The sequence below is a fragment of the Cyanistes caeruleus genome, chromosome 13 (assembly GCF_971803275.1).
Source record: "Cyanistes caeruleus chromosome 13, bCyaCae1.hap1.1, whole genome shotgun sequence".
Lineage (NCBI taxonomy): Eukaryota > Metazoa > Chordata > Aves > Passeriformes > Paridae > Cyanistes > Cyanistes caeruleus.
Window position 1 is genome coordinate 674,708 of NC_141713.1, and position 17,901 is coordinate 692,608.

The window sequence follows — 17,901 nt, forward strand, 5'->3', positions numbered from 1 at the left end:
CTGGAATGGGACTTGGGACAAGGGCCGGAGGGAAAGGACACAGGGAATTGCTCCCCACTGCCAAAAGGCAGGGATGGATGGGACATTGGGAAGGAATTATTCCCTTCAGAGTGGGGAGACCCAAGCACAGGGTGTCCAGAGAAGCTGTGGCTGCCCCTGGATCCCTGGGAGCGTCCAAGGCCAGGCTGGACGGGGCTGTGATTGTGAAGAGCTTCCCCGCGCACAGCACGGTGCAACGCGGGGAGCTTTTAGCGGTTTTTAATGTCCTTCAGCGCAACGCCTGACACTGCCAGCCCGGCCGCGCCGCCCCCGGCGGGCGGGCCCCGGCTCTCGCGAGAGCTCCGCGGGCTCCTCTCGCGAGAGCCGCAAGGGGCGGGCAGCGGGCGGGGCGCCGCGGTGGCGGCTCGGCCGGTCGGTCCCGCACGGCCCGGCGGCACCGGCACAGCCCTGCCGGCCACCGCCCGCTCCCCTCGGGCTCTTCCCTCCCGCCGTTCTCCCCAGCTCCCCTAGCCCGCTGCCCGCAGCGCCTCTTCCCTTCCCTCGGCCCTCCACCTCACCGCCCCCCCCCTCCCCCTCTACCACGGACCCCCCAGTTCCCCCCCGGTCATTCCCTCTTCCCCCCCTCGGGATACCCCCTTCCCCTCAGGGCCCCCCTGAGCGCCTTCCCCGCTGCGCCTGAAGCTGCCGCCCTCGGCCTCCCCCATGGTGGGGTTCGGGGCGAACCGCCGGGGCGGCCGCCTGCCCTCGCTGGTGCTCGTGGCGCTGCTGGCGGTGATCGCCGTGCTCGCCTTCCACTGCTGGAACGCGGCGTCCCGGCAGGCCCTGCTGCGGGAGGAGCTGGCCGAGCTGCAGAGCCAGGCCCAGCGCACCGAGGTGGCGCGGGGCCGCCTGGAGCGGCGGAACTCGGACCTCCTGGGCAAGGTGGACTCGCACAGGAAGCAGCTGGAGCAGAAGGAGGCGGACTACAGCCACCTGAGCAGCCAGCTGCAGGCCAGGGACGGCCAGGTGAAGAGGTGCGAGGACGGCAAGGTAAGGGCAGGGGGCGGCGGGGGGTCCCGGCGCTCGGCTCGGCCCGGGGCACTGTCAGCCCTCGCCTGCCCGAGGTGTCCCCGCAGCCTCTACAGCCGAGAGTCAATCAGGGCCCCGAGGCTCAGGTTTGCTGCTGCTGGGACAACTGCAGCGCTCTCTGTCTTCTGAAAACGTCCCCAAAAAGAACTGAAGAGGTCCAGTGTGTGTGTACACAATGAAAATCCCGAGAGATCGCTCGTTTCCGAACGGCTGTTTCAAATTTGCTTACTGTTTTTTAGCTTTCTGTCTCTGCTGAGAATATTTGATCTTTTGTGATCATTCGAGAAGCCAGCCTCAGCAGTAAAACTACAGTTTCAAGGGAAATTAAACCAGTATGGTGTTCAGTAGCACCCTGAGCTTCCCTTTTGGATTGCCTGCTACAGCAGACTCTGATTTTTATGCTGCCAGCGTGTACTTGAGGGAAAAAAAAAAACCCAGCAAACAACCCTGCTGCTGACTAACGTGTCATTTTCCTTGTCTTGGAGAAGCCAAGCTCATTGAAAATTCAGCTGGCCCTTTCGGTGGGGGTGGCCTGGGGATTTCTTTTGTTGTGGAAGATGAGTGAATGCCTCAACTTTCACTGTTCTGCTTTCATAACCGTCCTGAACTAGGAAGTTCACGGGCTCAGCACGCAAATCCTGTTCAGGGGGTGTGTGGTGGATTTGCATGCAGGTCACCACTCTGCTCATTGAACACTGTTCTCACAGTGGGATTTATGTAAATGTCACACTCTCCGGCGTTATTGCTGGCTAGCTTTGTTTTTCTGGCCCTTTCTTATCACACATTGGGTGAGCAGCCTCAGAAAATGCATTGAGTTGTCACAGAAAAAGCCAAATATGTACATGTCACATTCCAGAGTTAGACTCCCTCAAACTGATTAAGTGTGTGTTAATGTTTCCTACTGAACCATTAAAATTAAGCCCTTTGTGTGTTCAGCAAACATATTTTTAATTTTTATCTCTCCTTAGATTGCAGTAAAAAATCCAATTAGATATGAAACAGACTCCATGATCTTAAAGGTGTTTTCCAGCCTTAGTGATTCAGTGATTCTAAAGCAGTTGGGGTTTAGCCAAAATACTTTCCCTTCCGTCTGCAAAAGGGCAGTCAGCTTGTTTGGTGTGTTAGTGTCACTGACTGCGGGTGTAAAACTCACTTGGCAGGATTCAGGTAAGCTGTGAGGCACAGTGCAGGAAGGATTTCTTCCTGGAAGGGGTGGTCAGGCACTGGAACTGTCCAGGGAGGTGGTGGAGTTCCCGTGGCTGGAGGTGTGCAGGGAAGGCGTGGATGTGGCACTCGGTGCTCTGGGTGAGAAGGTGGGGATGGGGCACAAGTTGGGCTCCGTGGGCTGGGAGGGCTTTTCCAGCCTCAGGAATTCTGGGAGCAGTTACTGGGCTGCATGACAAGGGGTGCTTTTAATGCAAGGAATGTATATTTTTTTCGGAAATCTGTGACGTGTTCCTGTAGGGCACTGGGGGAGGAGATGGAGGTGTGAGCTGGGCGGTGCAGCGCTGGTTACTGGAGCCACGGGACACAAAGAGCTGCTGCTGGCTGCCCCTGCCTGCCCAGCGCTGTGTTCCCTGAGATCTGCCTGGGCTTTGGACACTCTGAGTGTGACACTGCACAGGGCACAGCCGGAGGGCAGCGAGAGAAACCTGCCTGGTAAACCTCCCAGGTTACATTTAGTGTTAATTGACTGCAGTGTGTGCCCTGGGTCTTCCTGCTTTGTTCCAGAAGCTGCCACTTAAGGCTGTGTGACCTCATAGCTTTTGAACATCCTCTCTCTTGTGTTCAAAATGTTCAGAGTGCCCTAAGAGGCCAGAAGAGCAGGATTTTATCAAAAAACCGTGGCTGGCCTTTTTTTCCTCCCAAGTAAGCCACTGTCTTTTCTCATTGGCAACAGTGTTTATTTTTTTCTAAAACCCTTTAAGTGACTGTATTTAAGGACTATTACTTCTGGGAGAGTAGAGAATAAAGCTTTGTTTTAGAGAATGAAAGTCTGTCACAAGGAAACAGTAGTAGATACAAAGTGTCTGACCGAAAAAGGCTTGAGTGATAATTTCTTTCCTCCCAAAACAGAATTTGTCGAGTCTGTCTGACCAAACTGCTCATTACCTGTGATCTTACTTCATTTGTGAAATGCAGGAGCTGAAATAAAATCCCAACATTGGTACAAGTGATCACAAGAAAAACTCATTAGAAGATTCTCAGTGTCAGTTCTGCTTTGTGCTCCTTTGTCCTCAGCTGAGGTTCTTTGCCTTGTGGTCACATAAATCAAGTGCCTTTCCCAGTGGTGAGGCAACTCCAGTTTCTGCAGCAGCTTCCTCTTGGCTCGGGGATTTCTGGAGTCAGGGCCAAACTCTTGGCTCTCCCCTGTGTCCCCTGCTCGTGGAACGAGCCCATCACACTGCACCAGGATGGTGTTTGCTCTTGGGAGCAAATATGGGGGCGTGACCCAGTGTCTCGTGTTTATAAAGAAAGAGAAAAAGCAGGAATTCCTGGGAATTCTCCTTTCCTGTGGTGAGCTCCTGAGGGTCTCTTGGCCCTTGGAACAAACAAGGAGTTCCCTTTTGAAGTGCCCCGTGAGAGGCAAGCAGGGGTAATGCCTACCCTGGGATTTGGGCAGGTGCTGATGCACAGGTAGCATCAGCCTCCTGAGCATTCTGTGGGGTTTTTGCAGCATGCCGTTAGGTTTTGGGGTTTTTCCATAGCTCTGTGTGTCTGTTTGCAATGAGTGCAGTGGGACTGGCAGGAATCCCTGGTGGAGAGGTTCCAGGTGGCAGGCGTGCAGGGAGCACCTCTCATCCCATACCTGCTGCTGGCCATGCCAGTGTGGAGCACGGGCCTGCCCTTACTGCTGCCCAGAAATGTGGATTCAGGGATGAAGCTGTTTAGTCACACATCCCCAACAGCTGCTGGGTCTGTTCTTTGTTGCCAAAACTTGGTAACTCCCCAGTTTGCAAAGCTGTAGCTTGACAGCAGCAATGTGGAGTTGTTACATGGCAAGATTCACAACTCAGACAGCGCTGGAGGGTTGCCACATGACCATGCATAGGATTTCTGGGGTTTTTTTCCTGTGCAGGGCTCATTGGGCTACAGAGGGTTTATTTTCTCCATCCCAAGTGCTTGGAAAGGCCCTGAGGAGCCCTTGGGAGCTCAGCAATACAAACAGGTCTAGACCAAAGGAGAATGGTGCCCAGGAAGAACTGGACCTGCGCCACGGCTCATGGATTGTGGGTTTTGCGTGTGTAGGTGGAACAGATCTCATGAATCATAAAAAAGCTTCCTCCTTTTCTATCCTTCAGATCAGGGACATTTGCTGTCAGCTGAGCTGGTTTGGATATAAATTCTGTCACTTCTCTCTGAAACTCAGAATCACCAAAAGGAAAGATTGTGTGATAAAAGTGCTGCACGTTGCCATGCAGCTCGGTCTCACAGACAGCACCCTCCCCCAGCCAGGCACATGGTTATGGGATAAGCAGGAGCCACAGGGAAGGGTGTGTGTGTGAGCAATTCTGAAAACAGACCCTGCTACTTCCCAGGATCTCCTTTGTTCACAGATTGATTGAGTTCTGGGAAACAACTGCATTAGAGTGGAAGACAGGAAAATGAGATTATTGCCTGTAGTTTTGCAAAAGAGGGGGAGCTATTTGTTCATTAATACAACAAATCACTGGGTGTACCTGCTCCCCTGTCCTGAGTCACTGGAGGGGGAGCTGGCACGCTGGGTGTCCAGTGGATGGAGAGGCTTGGTGGTGGCTTGTGTCTTCTGCTTCCCTGGGTGTCCCCTTCCCTGGGTGTCCCCACTGCAGGGCTGGCTGCGCTTTTAAAGTGAAGCTCTGCAAGTCCTACCCAGGCCAGCACAGAGGGGGTGTTGCTTTGTGCATCCTGTAAGGATGTAAACGATCTCTGCAGTTCCTGTGTGGCTGCATCCCAAAGCAGGAATCATACCCACACAGGCCAAATGGATCAGCCTGCTCAGAGTGCCTCTTGTAACAACAAAACCACAGTGGGAAATACATTTAAAGAATGCATCATTTGATACAAGGGAAGGCGCAGGTGCGGGGAGGAAGTCCTAAAGGCAGGACAGGTGTGTTTTGGGTTTTTTGGCAGGAAATGGAGGGGGCTGGCACAGACACTTCAGGGACTGCGGGGGGGAACTGAAACAGCCCCTGTGTGAAAGCGTGTCCCCGTGTGTGTCCCAGCATGTCCTGGCCGAGTGGCTGTGCTGGCTCTGCAGAGTGCTGCTCCCAGAGGTGATGCTGACCTTGTCACCCACGCGTGACAGCCCTGCTCAGCACCTTCCCGCAGTTACCCTTTGTGTCACTGTGAAACTGCAAGAAAAACAACCACAGCGCCCGAGGTGCCTGAGGGCAGGCAGGGATTCCTACCCCCTTTCTCACAATATTCCACACATGAATCTCTCTTTGTTCCTGCTGGTTTTTATCTTTATGTAATGACAAAGCAAAGCATCTTTACTTCAGGACTTTGTGTATGTGCATTTCTTACTTATTGTAACTATTTTTTTCCGTACTAAAAATGCCAAATTAAAAGCTGTTGTAGTTGTATTGGGATTCCCTCTCAAAATAAAATGTATGTTAGGATGTTAGATAGAAACACATAAAAGATGATTTAAGTATAACAATTCTATTGTATCATATACATTAGGTAACAATTGGTTTTGCTGTTGATGCTGTGTTTATTTTTATCCACCTGTGCTTTGACATTGGCTGTTTACTGTCCCTCTTGCAGTATCAGGATGCAGCATGTTTATTTTAGTCCAGACAGTCTACTTTTTTTGATATAAATACATTCTGGAATTAAAATTTAAGCCTTTGTTAGCAAAGCCTGAGCACAGTGTTTAGTTTGGTGATGTCACTTACAGTTGCTGAACACACATTTCTTAGATTTATGGGAACTCTGTGCACGTCACTCCGATAATCCTGTCAGTGCGTTGGCTTTACCGAGCAAACAGACACACCTGAACCTTCACAGCCCAAACCCTCCCCATCCTGCTGGTCCCCTGTATTTATCCAAACTTTTCTTCCTTCCAGGTGAAGCTGCAGAACAACATCTCATATCAGATGGCAGACATACATCGGCTAAAGGGTGAGGGATTCATGGCCAAACTCATTTGGCAGGCTGAAGTTGTGCATTTTAACTGCCCAGGTGCTGCAGAATGCAGTTTAAATGAAGGAGCTGGTGGTGCTGGAACATCTCATAATGTGAAACCTTTCATTGTGTTTGTTACCTGGTGTGGGTAAGTGCAGAGTTGGCTCTCACTTTGCTGCAGAAGGGATGTGTGTTCTGGCACTGCTGAGTTACAAGACAGTACAATCATTTTCATGGCCAAATATGCAGTTTAGTAGTGTTTGATCAGAAACACTGTGATGGTTATGCTAGGTTAGAAAAGGTCCAGGGCACATCTCTGAAGTTCTGTACAGACATGATTATAATGCCTCTGGTGCTGCTGTATTCAGAGTACTTCAGAGTGAGCCAGAACGTGATCAGATGTGAACATCCCCACACGCAGCATACATGGGTTCTGCCTGTATCCGTGTAGCTGCAGCTTAAAATAGCAGGGAGCTTCATTATTCGTAGCCTGAGGAGCAGGGAGGACTTCTAGAGCAGTTGTGAAGACAGGAAGTCCGTGTTGGCTTTGTGGAAGGTGCCTCCTTTTGTACACTCACTGCAGTGTTTGAGCATCCTGCCTGGAGTAACCTGGCTGCACTTCTGTGTTACTCAGAGCGACAGAACCGTTCAGGAAATTAGGGAGATTTCCAACAGATAAGTGAAGTAACGTTGTGCAAGGTCTCTAAATGCAAAGGTGCAGAAATATTTAGGGAGATGGGCATGGTATCAGAAGAATTGGTCTGTAATTCATGCTGCCATCTAGCATGCATGAGTAAAGTGGCATCTTCTTCAAATTGGTTTAAGAATCTTTAAAGTATGTCTAGACATGAAACTTGGGCAATTTCTTACTTACTTAGCAGTATTAGAAGTGTATCTGCCTTGGGGCATTTTTCCTTATCTTTCTGTATTCATGTTGGTTTTGCTTTTTGGCCTAGAACAACTGGCAGAGTTACGGCAGGAATTCATCCGCCAGGAAGATCAGCTGCACGAGTACAAGAAGAACAACACATACCTGACAAGGAGGCTGGAATATGACAGGTATGTCCTCAGGAGTGTTGGTAGCTGCAGGTTGGTGTGTGTGAGGGGACCTGTATTTAACTAAAAAGTGCTAATTAATCTTGTGTCTGCTAATTCTCAAACGCGAGTGTGCTCACTTGGTGATGCACCTGAGCTGGCTGTTTGACTTTCAAGTTCTTTGTGGTGTTGTAGTCCTTCCCCCAACATGAGATAGGAAAATCTTGGCTTAGTGGAATTGTTCTGCATTTTTAAGTCAATGTATTTTTTATAACATGGAGATTCAGTTCACTAACACATGAAGGAGTCTGAAGGACACAGTCCTGTGTCACCAGCGTTGTTAATTGCTGCCTTTCTAGCAGTGTGGTTTCATTTGTTCCAGCTGACGCTGAAAGCACCATGTGTAGATTGAAATTTTAAGTTGACTTCAGCCTTTTAAGTTGATGATAGAGATACAGGGAGAACAAATACTCCTGCAGCTTTGAGAAGGGAGGAAGACTTAACTCTGGAGAAAGTGTTCGACACTTTTACACATGAGGAGTTTCTGTGCTGTGCGTCTGTAGGACATGGGAGTTTTGGTGATTGGGCTGGTGCCGTGGCTTGCTGGGGAAGTTGGGGCACCTGGCTGTGTATTCAGATGGTGTTATTTGAGTTGGGAGCAGTAACTGATAGTAGCACTCGTGCACCTTCTCTGTTGACAGCCAGGAGAGACACGTTGCTTTCCCAGTGGAATTAATATTTGCGGACAGATTAACTGTGGAGCTTGACCTTTTGGTTGCATTCCAGCTTCTGGAGGAAGTATATTCAAGGCCATTCTCTTTATTTTACCGTTTTCTCGGCTCTGTGCCTATTTTTTTCCAGCTCTGCTTTCTTACTGTATTCAGTCCATTCCCACTGCATACACATGCACCAGGCTTCTTGGACAGACTATTCTAGTTATAGCTCAGGTTTGGCTTTTTGTGCCATATTTTTTCCCTTATTTTATTTGTAGGAGAGCAGATCCAACAAGTTAAGTGTAACTAATGGTGTGTTTCTCCTCAAGCCTGCAGTGTGGGCAGCAGATCAAGGAAATGAGACTGCAGCATGAAGAGAACATCAAGAAATTAATGGACCAAATTGCACGGGAGCAAAAGGTAGTGTGAAGAAAGTTTGTTGAATGAGAAGAGCCCAAGCCTGCAGTTTGCCTCAGGGATGTGGAGGCCTGGGACATTTCTTCCCTGACTTTGTGTTCAGTATCCCCCTGAGCAGCCCTAAGTGGGTGTTAGTGTAAGAAATCTGCCTATTGTCTTACCCAGTGGACTGAGCTGGAAGTTGAGGCCAAATTCTTTGCTCCAGCCCTCCTCCATGATGTCACTGCTGAGGATTTCAGTTGTTTCCTGTAACATGGATATCCCTGTTCAGCTCTCCAGGGTGGGATCTGTGTTCTCACAGCCTTACCCAGGTTATTGCAGAGGGAGCCTGAGCTCTGCCGAGGCCTTGAGGTGCTAATGTGATGCAAATTGTGATGGTACTGGAATGGTATCAAGGGTGTGATTACATCAGACAGACTGCCAGTAGAATTTGGGCCTCTTTTCTGCAAACAGGTGCTTAAAATTTTCTTTCCTTACTTCATCTATAAATATCTCAAATAGTAGGGCAGAATGAGAGCAAGTTTGTCATCTTCTCTTACAGTCTAGAGTTGTTTCAAGGCTCTGACCAGAGGCTTAAGGCTGATGTTACCTTAACCTGGTTTTGTTGTGCTTAACACCTGTGTATGGCAGTAAAAATGTCCTGCAGCTGTGCTGTGTTGAACATTTTCTGTCCAGTTGTGTTTCCAGATCCCAGCTTTGTGCATAGAGTGCTCTGCGCTTTGCTTTGGTGATCCTTGAATTCATAAATGCAGTTTTGCTTACCCAAAGTAACCTTGATTTTGAGGATGTTTATTTTGTAATTTCCAGGGAAGTGTGCAATATTGTCTCCTTATTTGTTCTAGCAGGCCACACAGAAAATTCAGTCTAGTAAAGACACTGCAGTCAGCCCCAGCAATGGTGACCAGGCAATACCTGAGACTGTTGCAGAGGTGGAAGATAAAGTCGTAGTGAAGAATGAGGAGCGTTCAGAACATGTTGCAAATGGCAAAGGTATTTCCTTTTCTGGGCATTTGTGATAGAGAATGGGCCAGTTGTGTTGCATCCTTTGTCAGCCTCCAGAGAGTGCATTTCTCTGAAGCAGAAGGAATTGTTTGGCCCAGCTACATTGATTAGCTGCAGTGATTGTCTAAGTTAGAGCCTTCCACAAGAGGGAAATTCACAATTCAGACTGGAGGGTTAGTAAGGCAGAATATCCTTTTCTTGTCTTGCAGAGAAAATCAAACCAGTAGGAGATGCAGGCATGCCTGAAATAGAAGATAATGGCCCTACTAAAGCTGAAGATACTCCCACTGGTTAGGAGCAATACTCTTCATTCTTTCACATTTGGGTCTTGGTGATGTAGATGTGTGTGAACACCACGTGGTTCACAGTGAGTGCAGACTTTTCAAATCTCTCTGTGGTAATAAAATTCAAGTGGGGTGTAAAATCAGATCGTTTCTACTGTGCCCTGGAGATTTGAATTCTCAAAATGGAGTGTTTTGGATGATGCCCCTCCTGAAATCTTATTTTTTATATTTTCATTAAGGAAATGATAAAAAAATAGAATTTTACAGGATTGTTAGAGCAAGACCAGGTAAGTAGTGTGTTTGTTTCATGTTAATGCTTTTGTCCCTGTGTTCTGTTTCAGCTTTAAAGAAGCCACTTATTTCAGCTCCTGAAAGTGAAGGTCATCAGTCCATTATCAATCTTCCAACTGAACAGCCCCATGCTCCAAACCTGGCACCAGGTAAAAGTCCTGTTAGCAGTGTTTTGGTTACAAGAAGAAAACCAAGGATAAATTTCTGCAGGATCCAAAGTTGTGTTCTTACCTGGCTGAGGCACTTGGGCTGTTGTTGTATGATCTCTTCTTGTACTCTCCACACCAAATAATTTCTGAGCCTTTTGACCAATCACAGCTAAATTTGAGTTAGAAGTTTCAAAGTGCCTCCAGTGGGCAGAGTAATGGAAATGTTTGTTCCTCCTCAGGGTACTAATTAGGGCTGCACCACAAGCAGATAAACCAAGATTCCTGTCCCTGGGAGCAGCTCACTTGAGGGTGACACGGGCAAGGTTTGGGATGTGGGAACTGAAAGCCCTGCAGTGAAAGGGTTTGGAGGAATTGCAGTTAAAAGAGAGGCAAACCCAAAGAAAATAAACTCTGTGCTTGCAGATCTAGTCACCTTAGGTTATGCCTGCACTGCAGGTGTCTTCTTGTCCTGCTAAAATTCTGAGTGTAACTTCCCATTTTAATGTTGTAGGCTTGCCCAGTGACAGTGATGGAAACGCCAACATTGCCAAGCAGATCCCTCCAAATTCTCTCCAGCACTTGAATTTTGAAGAAAATGTGGAAGCCCAGAAAGACCACAAAATTGAGCCAGACCAGATAAAAATCCCAAAGAGCCGAGTTAGTGACTTGCAGAAGAATAAGCAAAGTAAGTTGGCCATTATCACACACTTCAATATATTAAAAAAATCCTTTCCTTTTTTCACCTGTGTAAGTGCCTATCTGGAAAACAGGGACCATTGCAGAGGGTGGCTTTGGGGAGGGAGCCTGAGAAGGAATATATTGTGTACCTGGGTAAAAGGTAGGCTTTAATGTGTTATTTTTCACATGTGCATTTAGTTATTTTAAAAAATTATTTCCTTATTGGAATTTAAGATGCTTTTGGGAATTACTGCAGAGTTAGATTGGTTAAGTCACAGATTTGATACATGAGGGATGCTAGGTTACTCACTTAATTACTTCAATACACTTTTTGGACAGTTCTGTAAGAATTCAGCCAAAACTGAGAAAACTTTGGTTGTTTTAATATCACTTGTGGAACTTTGTGATGGGGCAGGGACAAGTGTGTTACAATTACAAATTGTCACAGAGCCTGGGCAGGCCTGGCTTCCACTCTGTGTATCCTGAGGTGTGCAAGGCTCCTTATTTTATCAAAGTGGTTTCTGGAAGAAACTTGTGGAGTGAGAAAACTTCTCATTCCAGTAGTTTGGTTTGTTAATGGGCTGTCTGTCTTCCCTGGTGACGGATGGAATGGTGGGGGTGGTTGTGTAGGCAGGAGCTGGCAGGGAGATGTCTGGCTGTAGGCTGTGAGGGGGTACCTGAGAGCCAGGAATTGTCCCCAGTTAATCTCTTCTCTTCGCTCCACATTTGCCATGGCTCCAATTGTGGGTTTCATGGTGCCGTGAGGGAGACGCTTTATCACGGAAGGAAATAGCTAATCCAGGTTTGTGACAAGGTCTGTCCTGATGGTCAGGGGCTGTTCTGAAAGGTCCATTGGTGACAAACCCACCCCTGGCATGGAGGAGCCCAGCTCTGGCCCAGCTCTGCAGCCCCCACCGTGGCCATTGCCTGGCTGGGTGTTGGTGACAGAGCTTTGAAGCAGAGGGTGTAGAGTAGCACTGTTCAGCCTGGAGGAGGAGTCTGGAGGGACTTTAGAGGGCTCCAGGAGAGCTGGAGAGGGGCTGGGACAAGGAATGGAGGGACAGGACACGGAATGGCTCCCAGTGCCAGAGGGCAGGGCTGGATGGGATCTTGGGCAGGAATTGTTCCCTGGGAGGGTGGGCAGCCCTGGCACAGCTGCCCAGAGCAGCTGGGGCTGCCCCTGGATCCCTGGGATGTCCCAGGCCAGGCTGGACAGGGCTGGGAGCAGCCTGGGACTGTGGGAGGTGTCCCTGCCATGGCAGGGGGGGACAGGATGGGCTCACCAGACTGACTGTGCTCCCTGAGCTCAGTCTGTAGCCTCTGTGGACCTGCTGCATTTCCTGGGATCTCTTCATCCACTTTAACCTTTCATTCTGTCAGCTTCAATTCATTCAGTGTTTGTTTGTCACAATATCTCTGGCTGTCCATGGGCTGGTTTTGCTGGAAGTTGGCTACATGCCCTTGTCTTCCATGGCTCAGTTTGGGTTCAACATGTGCAAATCCCACTGTCCTATGCAGGTTTTGGATGTAATGCAGTGTCAAAAATACCAACAGGATCACTCAGACATGAGCAGGCAATGAATAATGTATGGAACTTTGGATTTCTAAACAGATCATGAGTTGTTTTTTTGCTTGTTTTATGAGAACACCTGTGTATTTATGTAAAATACAGGTGTTCCTGTACATCCTAGGTGTGATTCTGCTGCTTTTCCCCCATGCAGAGAAGCAGGATGGTACTGCTTCTGTCCTTGTTTTTATATACACATTGTTTTAGGGAATAATTTCACTTTTACATCTGCCCATTTTTAATCCTGATGTTGAAATCATTCTCCAGTTTTACTTACCCATCAGTTGCACTGGGAATCACCACCTGCCCTGGCAGCCTTGGTGCCCAGTGTGTGAGAATTGTATCACACTTGATTCCCTTTTTTTCCATTTATACACAATCTTCCAGGCCAGTGGCCTCTGCAGACTCAGAGCTGCTTCCCCCCAGCACTGGGCTGGCAGAGATCTCCCTGTACTCCATTAAACACCAGCTCTGAGCTGACATCACACCAGCAATCTCTCACTTTGTGCCTCAGTGATTATCTGCTCAGTCCTTGTTTCCAGCTCATTCCCATTTTCTTGTGCATTGTTTCAGGATCTGAAACCATTCTTAATTTTTTGTGAGGAGGTGAAAATACTGGGTTTGGGGCATTTTGAAAACTGTTGGAGCTTACTAGGAAAGCAGAGTGTAAAGCCAGGTGGCTGAGTTTCCCAGCTGGGCGGTGAGGGCAGGTCTGTGCCAGCAGGACACCCCTGCAGGCACCTTGGATCTCTCCAGGCTGTGCAAAATGCCTCAGGAGAAGTGGATATTGACCCTTCCACGAGTGCTCTTGTGCTTTTTGGGAAATCTTGTGTTGTTGCCCATGGACAATCCAAGGAGCTGTTGGGGCACTCACTCCAGCCCTTGCCCGTGGAGGGAGGAGTGTGGGACAGCCAGGTCACAAGGGTGACAAGGAGGTATCACCTGCTCACAGGTGCTCCATGAGCCTTGTCCGACCCCTACCCCTCTCCCTTCTCCCCCTTTCTCTCCAGCTGGATCTACCACAGACCCCGACTGCCTCCACCTCTCTGCTCTCATGTAGGATCTCCCTGTTTCTTTCCTCTCTGCTGCTGACTCACTCCTTTCCTACCCCACAGGCCGGTTCTTTGATGAGAATGAATCCCCTGTGGACCCGCAGCAGGGTTCTAAACTGGCAGATTATAATGGGGATGATGGGAACGTGGGTGAGTATGAGGCAGACAAACAGGCCGAGCTGGCTTACAATGAGGAAGAGGATGGTGATGGTGGAGAAGAAGACGTCCAAGGTGAGCTTGGGCCTTTACCTCCATCCCATTGTGATAAATCCGTGCTGAGTTACTTGTTGAATTTGTGTAAAGCCTCTCTGCTTTAGCTGATCACAAATTGCTCAGACAGAACAAACAAGCGTGAAATTTGGTCTCACTCTCTGTGGGACAGCAATGATGCACCAGACCTGAGTGAGGGGGCTTTGGCACCTTGCTGCAATAGTCCCTGCTAGGAAGAGTGAGACCCTAAATTCCAGACAATGATTTACCCAAACCCCCAGCTCTGGCCCCTGCCTGGGAGGGCTTTGGGCCTTGATGTTCCTGAATTGTCAAACAGAGGAATGAAGTGGTTCTACTCCTGCTCTTGTCACACCTGCCTGGAGCTGGTGTGCAGTGAGGCCTCAGGTGGTGATTCCAGGTGTCACTTGTGCATTATACACAGATTCAACAGGCTTGTGGTGTCCTGCTAACCCACCTCGGAGCTCCTGATCCAGTGCTGCCTAACACCGTGTGTGCATGGCCATTCCCTGTCCTGCATGCAGCTCCTGCATTGCCTCCCTCGCTTGCCTCTGCCTGCCTTGTCTGCCTCCTCCATCCAGCTGTTTGGGGATATCTGGGACAGGCCTGCATGTCTCTAGGGCGAGAATGTTGGGTAAACATAGAGAGAGTATTTCCCATTAAATGGAAGTGTAAAATAAAGAGGGGGGAAAAAAACCCAGGAAATGGGACAAAAATCCTACAGCCCCCCTGATTTTGACCCTCATAATACAAGTTATATAAGTTAGTAAGTTTTTAGCTGGAGGTTTTTCAGGCACTGTATTTAATTGGCATCTAAGCAAAATGAATGGGCAAAGCCAGTAAAAAGCAGCTGACTGTGTGAGCATGCAGCTAAGTGCAGTGTCAGCAGGCTGGACTGGGCTGGCACTCTGAAACTCGTGCACAAGTGGAAGAATAGGATGGACCAGAACCTGTGGTGATTAATTAACTTACTAATGAGCTGCAGTGCCTGCTGCTCCAGCTGCAGCCTGTTCTGTACCCCCTGTGCTCAGAATTCGCAGGGGGTTTGTGTGTCCTGCCTGCCCCTCTGCAGGGTGGTCCCTGGGCTGGCAGCTGCACAAGGGCACGGGGGGATCAGAGCAGCCTGGTCCCATAGCAAGTGTCCCTTCCCATGGCACTTTTCTGTCCCTGCTGGGGCCATGGGAGCATGTCCCTGATGGTGCTGGGGCCATGGGAGCGTGTCCCTGATGGTGCTGGGGCCATGGGAGCATGTCCCTGATGGTGCTGGGGCCATGGGAGCATGTCCCTGATGGTGCCCTGTGCCACTTGGGAAAGGGTGGTGTGATCCAGCTCTAAGTGGTGGGAAAATGTTAAACCCCAGGCACTGGGCTTGTGTAACCTGCAATGTGAGTGGTGTTTGAAAACACAGAGCTCTGACTGACAGTGACCCTGTAAAACCATTTCCCTTCCAGGTGGGGTCCCTGCAAGGTCCCTGCTCTGGTGGCTTGGAATTTGAACTTGGGGAAAATCCTTTTCCTGAGGAACCCCTCTTTGTCTCTGTATAGACAGACTGGATTAAGAACTGGTAGTTAGGTTAAAGGGTGACTTCTGGAAGGTTCTTCCTGAGGAATGATCTGAACAGTGTGTTACTACCTCAAACCACATTTCCCAGGCTTTGTTCTGTTGTTCCTTAATAACTTCTTGTGTTGGCTTGAGCTGTGATTTGAGTGTGACCAGTGGAGCTTCCAGGGACAGTATTCCAGAAAAAGTGGCTGCTTCAGGCTGATTTGTCTGCAGGGCAGGAGAGGGCAGAACAGGGAGGGGTTGAAGGGAGGGTGGTTGTAATTGTTTAGGGAGGGGAAAAAAGGAATGAGAATTTCTGTCTAAAAACCATCAGGAAAACATCACCCGAGTCTGCATCGGGCTGAACAAAAGCCTGTGGCATGTGCTACAAAGCCACTGGATTCCACATGATTTCTCTTGTCTCTAGGAATGTGCAGGCTTGGATTGAATTGTCCAGGGAAAATACCCAGTTTGGGGGATGTTCCTTGGGGCAGGGCAGCACCCAGCCTGGTTCCTTCCCTCAGGCACCTGCTGGAGGACAAGGGGATGTTTGAAGGTGGCAGCTTCTAAAATGTGTTAGTGGTGGCTGGATGGTGGAGGGGGAGTAATTCCAGGATGTCCAGGTGCTGTGGTGGTACTTTGTCACAGAACAAACCTGTGTCCTGCAGGTGAAATCCAGCCTTTTGCTGCTGGGGCAACCCCTCAGGCCCCTGCCTGGCTCCCGGGGTGCCGGGTGTGAAGGTGTGGAGAGCTCCAGGAAGATGGGGGAGCTCAACTTGGATTTCCTTTGCTGTGAACAAGAGCCTTTCCTGATAGAAAGGAATAGCTCTGAGGTGCAGGAAAAGCTTATTAGTTGGAACAAATGGAAGTTTTAGGGTTTTTCACTTTTTGAGGGAAGGAGGCCTTTGTTATGGGAGGGGTCCCAGTGACTTCCCTGTGCTAGTCCCTCAAGTTCCCACCCTCTGTGAAGCCTTATGGTGTCAGCTCTGGGCACGGGGCTTTGAGCAGGAGCGGGGTTTCAGAGGGGGAGTTTGAAAGCTTGGTAGGCAGTGTCAAAGGCCAGCAGCTGGTGTGACAGTGCTGCAGTGTCTGAAGTCAGGCAGACTGTGAGCTGGGGCTGCCCTGCAGCCAGAGATCCCCCTGGAGTGCTGCCAGCCAGGCTGGACACATCCTGTCCCTGCTGACTCCATCCTGTCACCAGCCCTGGCCAGCTCGGGGCTGTGCCCTTTAGCAGCATGTCCTGGGAACGGTACTCGGGTATTTTTTCAGTGATACCACATCAGATCTGATCTGAGCATTTTAACTGTAGTCTAATTACAATCTGTAATTGCAGATGATGAGGAGCGAGACCTGCAGAACGATCTGGGGGACTACAGCAAGTCCCGCCTCAACGAGGGGGTCCTGTAGGGGCCCTGGTCACAGAGAGCTCAACCCAGAAGTTGAGGTGCTGCAGAACTGGACCTGTTTTGCACCAGTGTTTCCTACTTCCAAGGAAGCTGAGGATCAAGTGCCGAGTGTGCTCAGCAGCAGCAGAAGAGGATCCACTTTGTACATATGTACATATCTGTACTGTTGCAGGTTGTATTAAACCCACATCTTTGCTGTTCCATGGAGCTGGGTACTCTGCCTGGTCCTTACCTGTAATAATCTCTACACTTAAACCCAGTCTATAAACACAGGCTGAACTGTTTCTGCCACTTACAACACTTGGAACCTGGAGAACTTGTACAGTTTGTACCTGATGTAACAAAGCCGCTGTGGAAGCCATGTACAGCCAAGAACTCCTTTTCTACAGTCCCAGCCGTGGGGCAGAACTGCTGCTCCTGGGAGCTGGGGTTTGTACAGCAGTGAGAATGGAACCTCAGAGGGACTGGGAACTGCACGGTTCAGTAACTGCTCCTTCCTCACTGCAACCCAGCACCACACCCCACTGAACTCCTGCACAGTGACCACATCTCGTAGACAGAGCTGGAAATCTGTAGAAGGACTTGAATAATTTGATACATCCCAAAAAAGTTGTGCAACTAATAGCTGGATTTAAAAGGTGATATAAATAATTTGCAGCTTGTAGGAAATCTTTGTGTTACAGAGGGTGTGTCAGTGAGAGACACATCTGCAGCAGCTGTGTCAGCCCCTCGAGGGAAGGAGCAGCCCTCACACAGGCAAACACACTGTGGGTGCTGGTGTGCTGTCCCAGTGTCCATCCCAGCTCCAGCCACTCCTGTTCATTCCCAGTTCAATAATCCCTTGATCCTCAACACCCACCACATCCCACGGTTTGGTTTTCTCCATCAGACCTGTAAGAAAGACCCTTTTCTGTATTCTGTGTTCCAGCACTTCCAGAATTGATGGAGATGATTCCATTGCTCTGCAGTGGTGGGAATGAAGGGAATTGTCCCCCCTGCTCCCCCAAGGGCTCCTGTGGACACAGGTTGTAGGCCCTGAAGAGGGTGATTGAAATCACCCCTGTGCTCTGGTGCTGGGCTGGAGTAATGGGTCAGGATTGCTCCTTGCCAGCTCAGTGAACCTCTTAAATAAAAGTTCATTGCTCATACAATTATGTTATGGGTTTTTAAGACAGTTTATTACTACTTCAAGTGTCAATGGCAAAAAAAATTCCTCTCAGTTTCTGCATTTAGAAAGTGGAATTGCAGCATCACATGACACAGCTTGGAGAGACCCCTAAATAAAGAGCTACTCATGAAATTTTGAGATGAAACCACTCTGTACTCACAGCTTCAGCTGCTTTTCCCTTCCCTGCCCATC

The 17,901-nt window shown here is 49.2% G+C and overlaps 1 protein-coding gene across 10 annotated transcripts; it reads left to right on the forward strand.

The window, feature by feature from the left end:
• The first annotated feature begins 334 nt into the window (after nt 1-334).
• Nucleotides 335-17,695, forward strand: GOLM2 (golgi membrane protein 2). Of its 10 annotated transcripts, none has more exons than XM_086849832.1 (10): nt 335-1,029; nt 6,120-6,174; nt 7,134-7,236; nt 8,255-8,345; nt 9,185-9,332; nt 9,554-9,634; nt 9,970-10,068; nt 10,580-10,753; nt 13,429-13,596; nt 16,469-17,695. In XM_086849832.1, exons 1-10 carry the CDS (start codon nt 703-705, stop codon nt 16,540-16,542), a joined length of 1,320 nt encoding a protein of 439 aa, XP_086705958.1. In that variant the 5' UTR covers nt 335-702; the 3' UTR covers nt 16,543-17,695. The 10 variants fall into 10 exon arrangements, 8 of the variants coding, with proteins under 8 accessions (XP_086705958.1, XP_086705960.1, XP_086705963.1 ...); XM_086849834.1 differs by having other exon boundaries at nt 9,188-9,332; XR_015276030.1 differs by having other exon boundaries at nt 359-1,029; nt 13,429-14,810; nt 14,872-17,695.
• Nucleotides 17,696-17,901: the final 206 nt, after the last annotated feature.

Excerpts from the sequence above, each read along its gene's own strand:
- GOLM2 (XM_086849832.1), top strand. The coding sequence starts at position 703 with ATGGTGGGGTTCGGGGCGAACCGCCGGGGCGGCCGCCTGCCCTCGCTG. Across the intron at positions 1,030-6,119 it reads AGAGGTGCGAGGACGGCAAG|GTGAAGCTGCAGAACAACAT; the intron begins GTAAGGGCAGGG and ends TCTTCCTTCCAG. Across the intron at positions 10,754-13,428 it reads CTTGCAGAAGAATAAGCAAA|GCCGGTTCTTTGATGAGAAT; the intron begins GTAAGTTGGCCA and ends CCTACCCCACAG.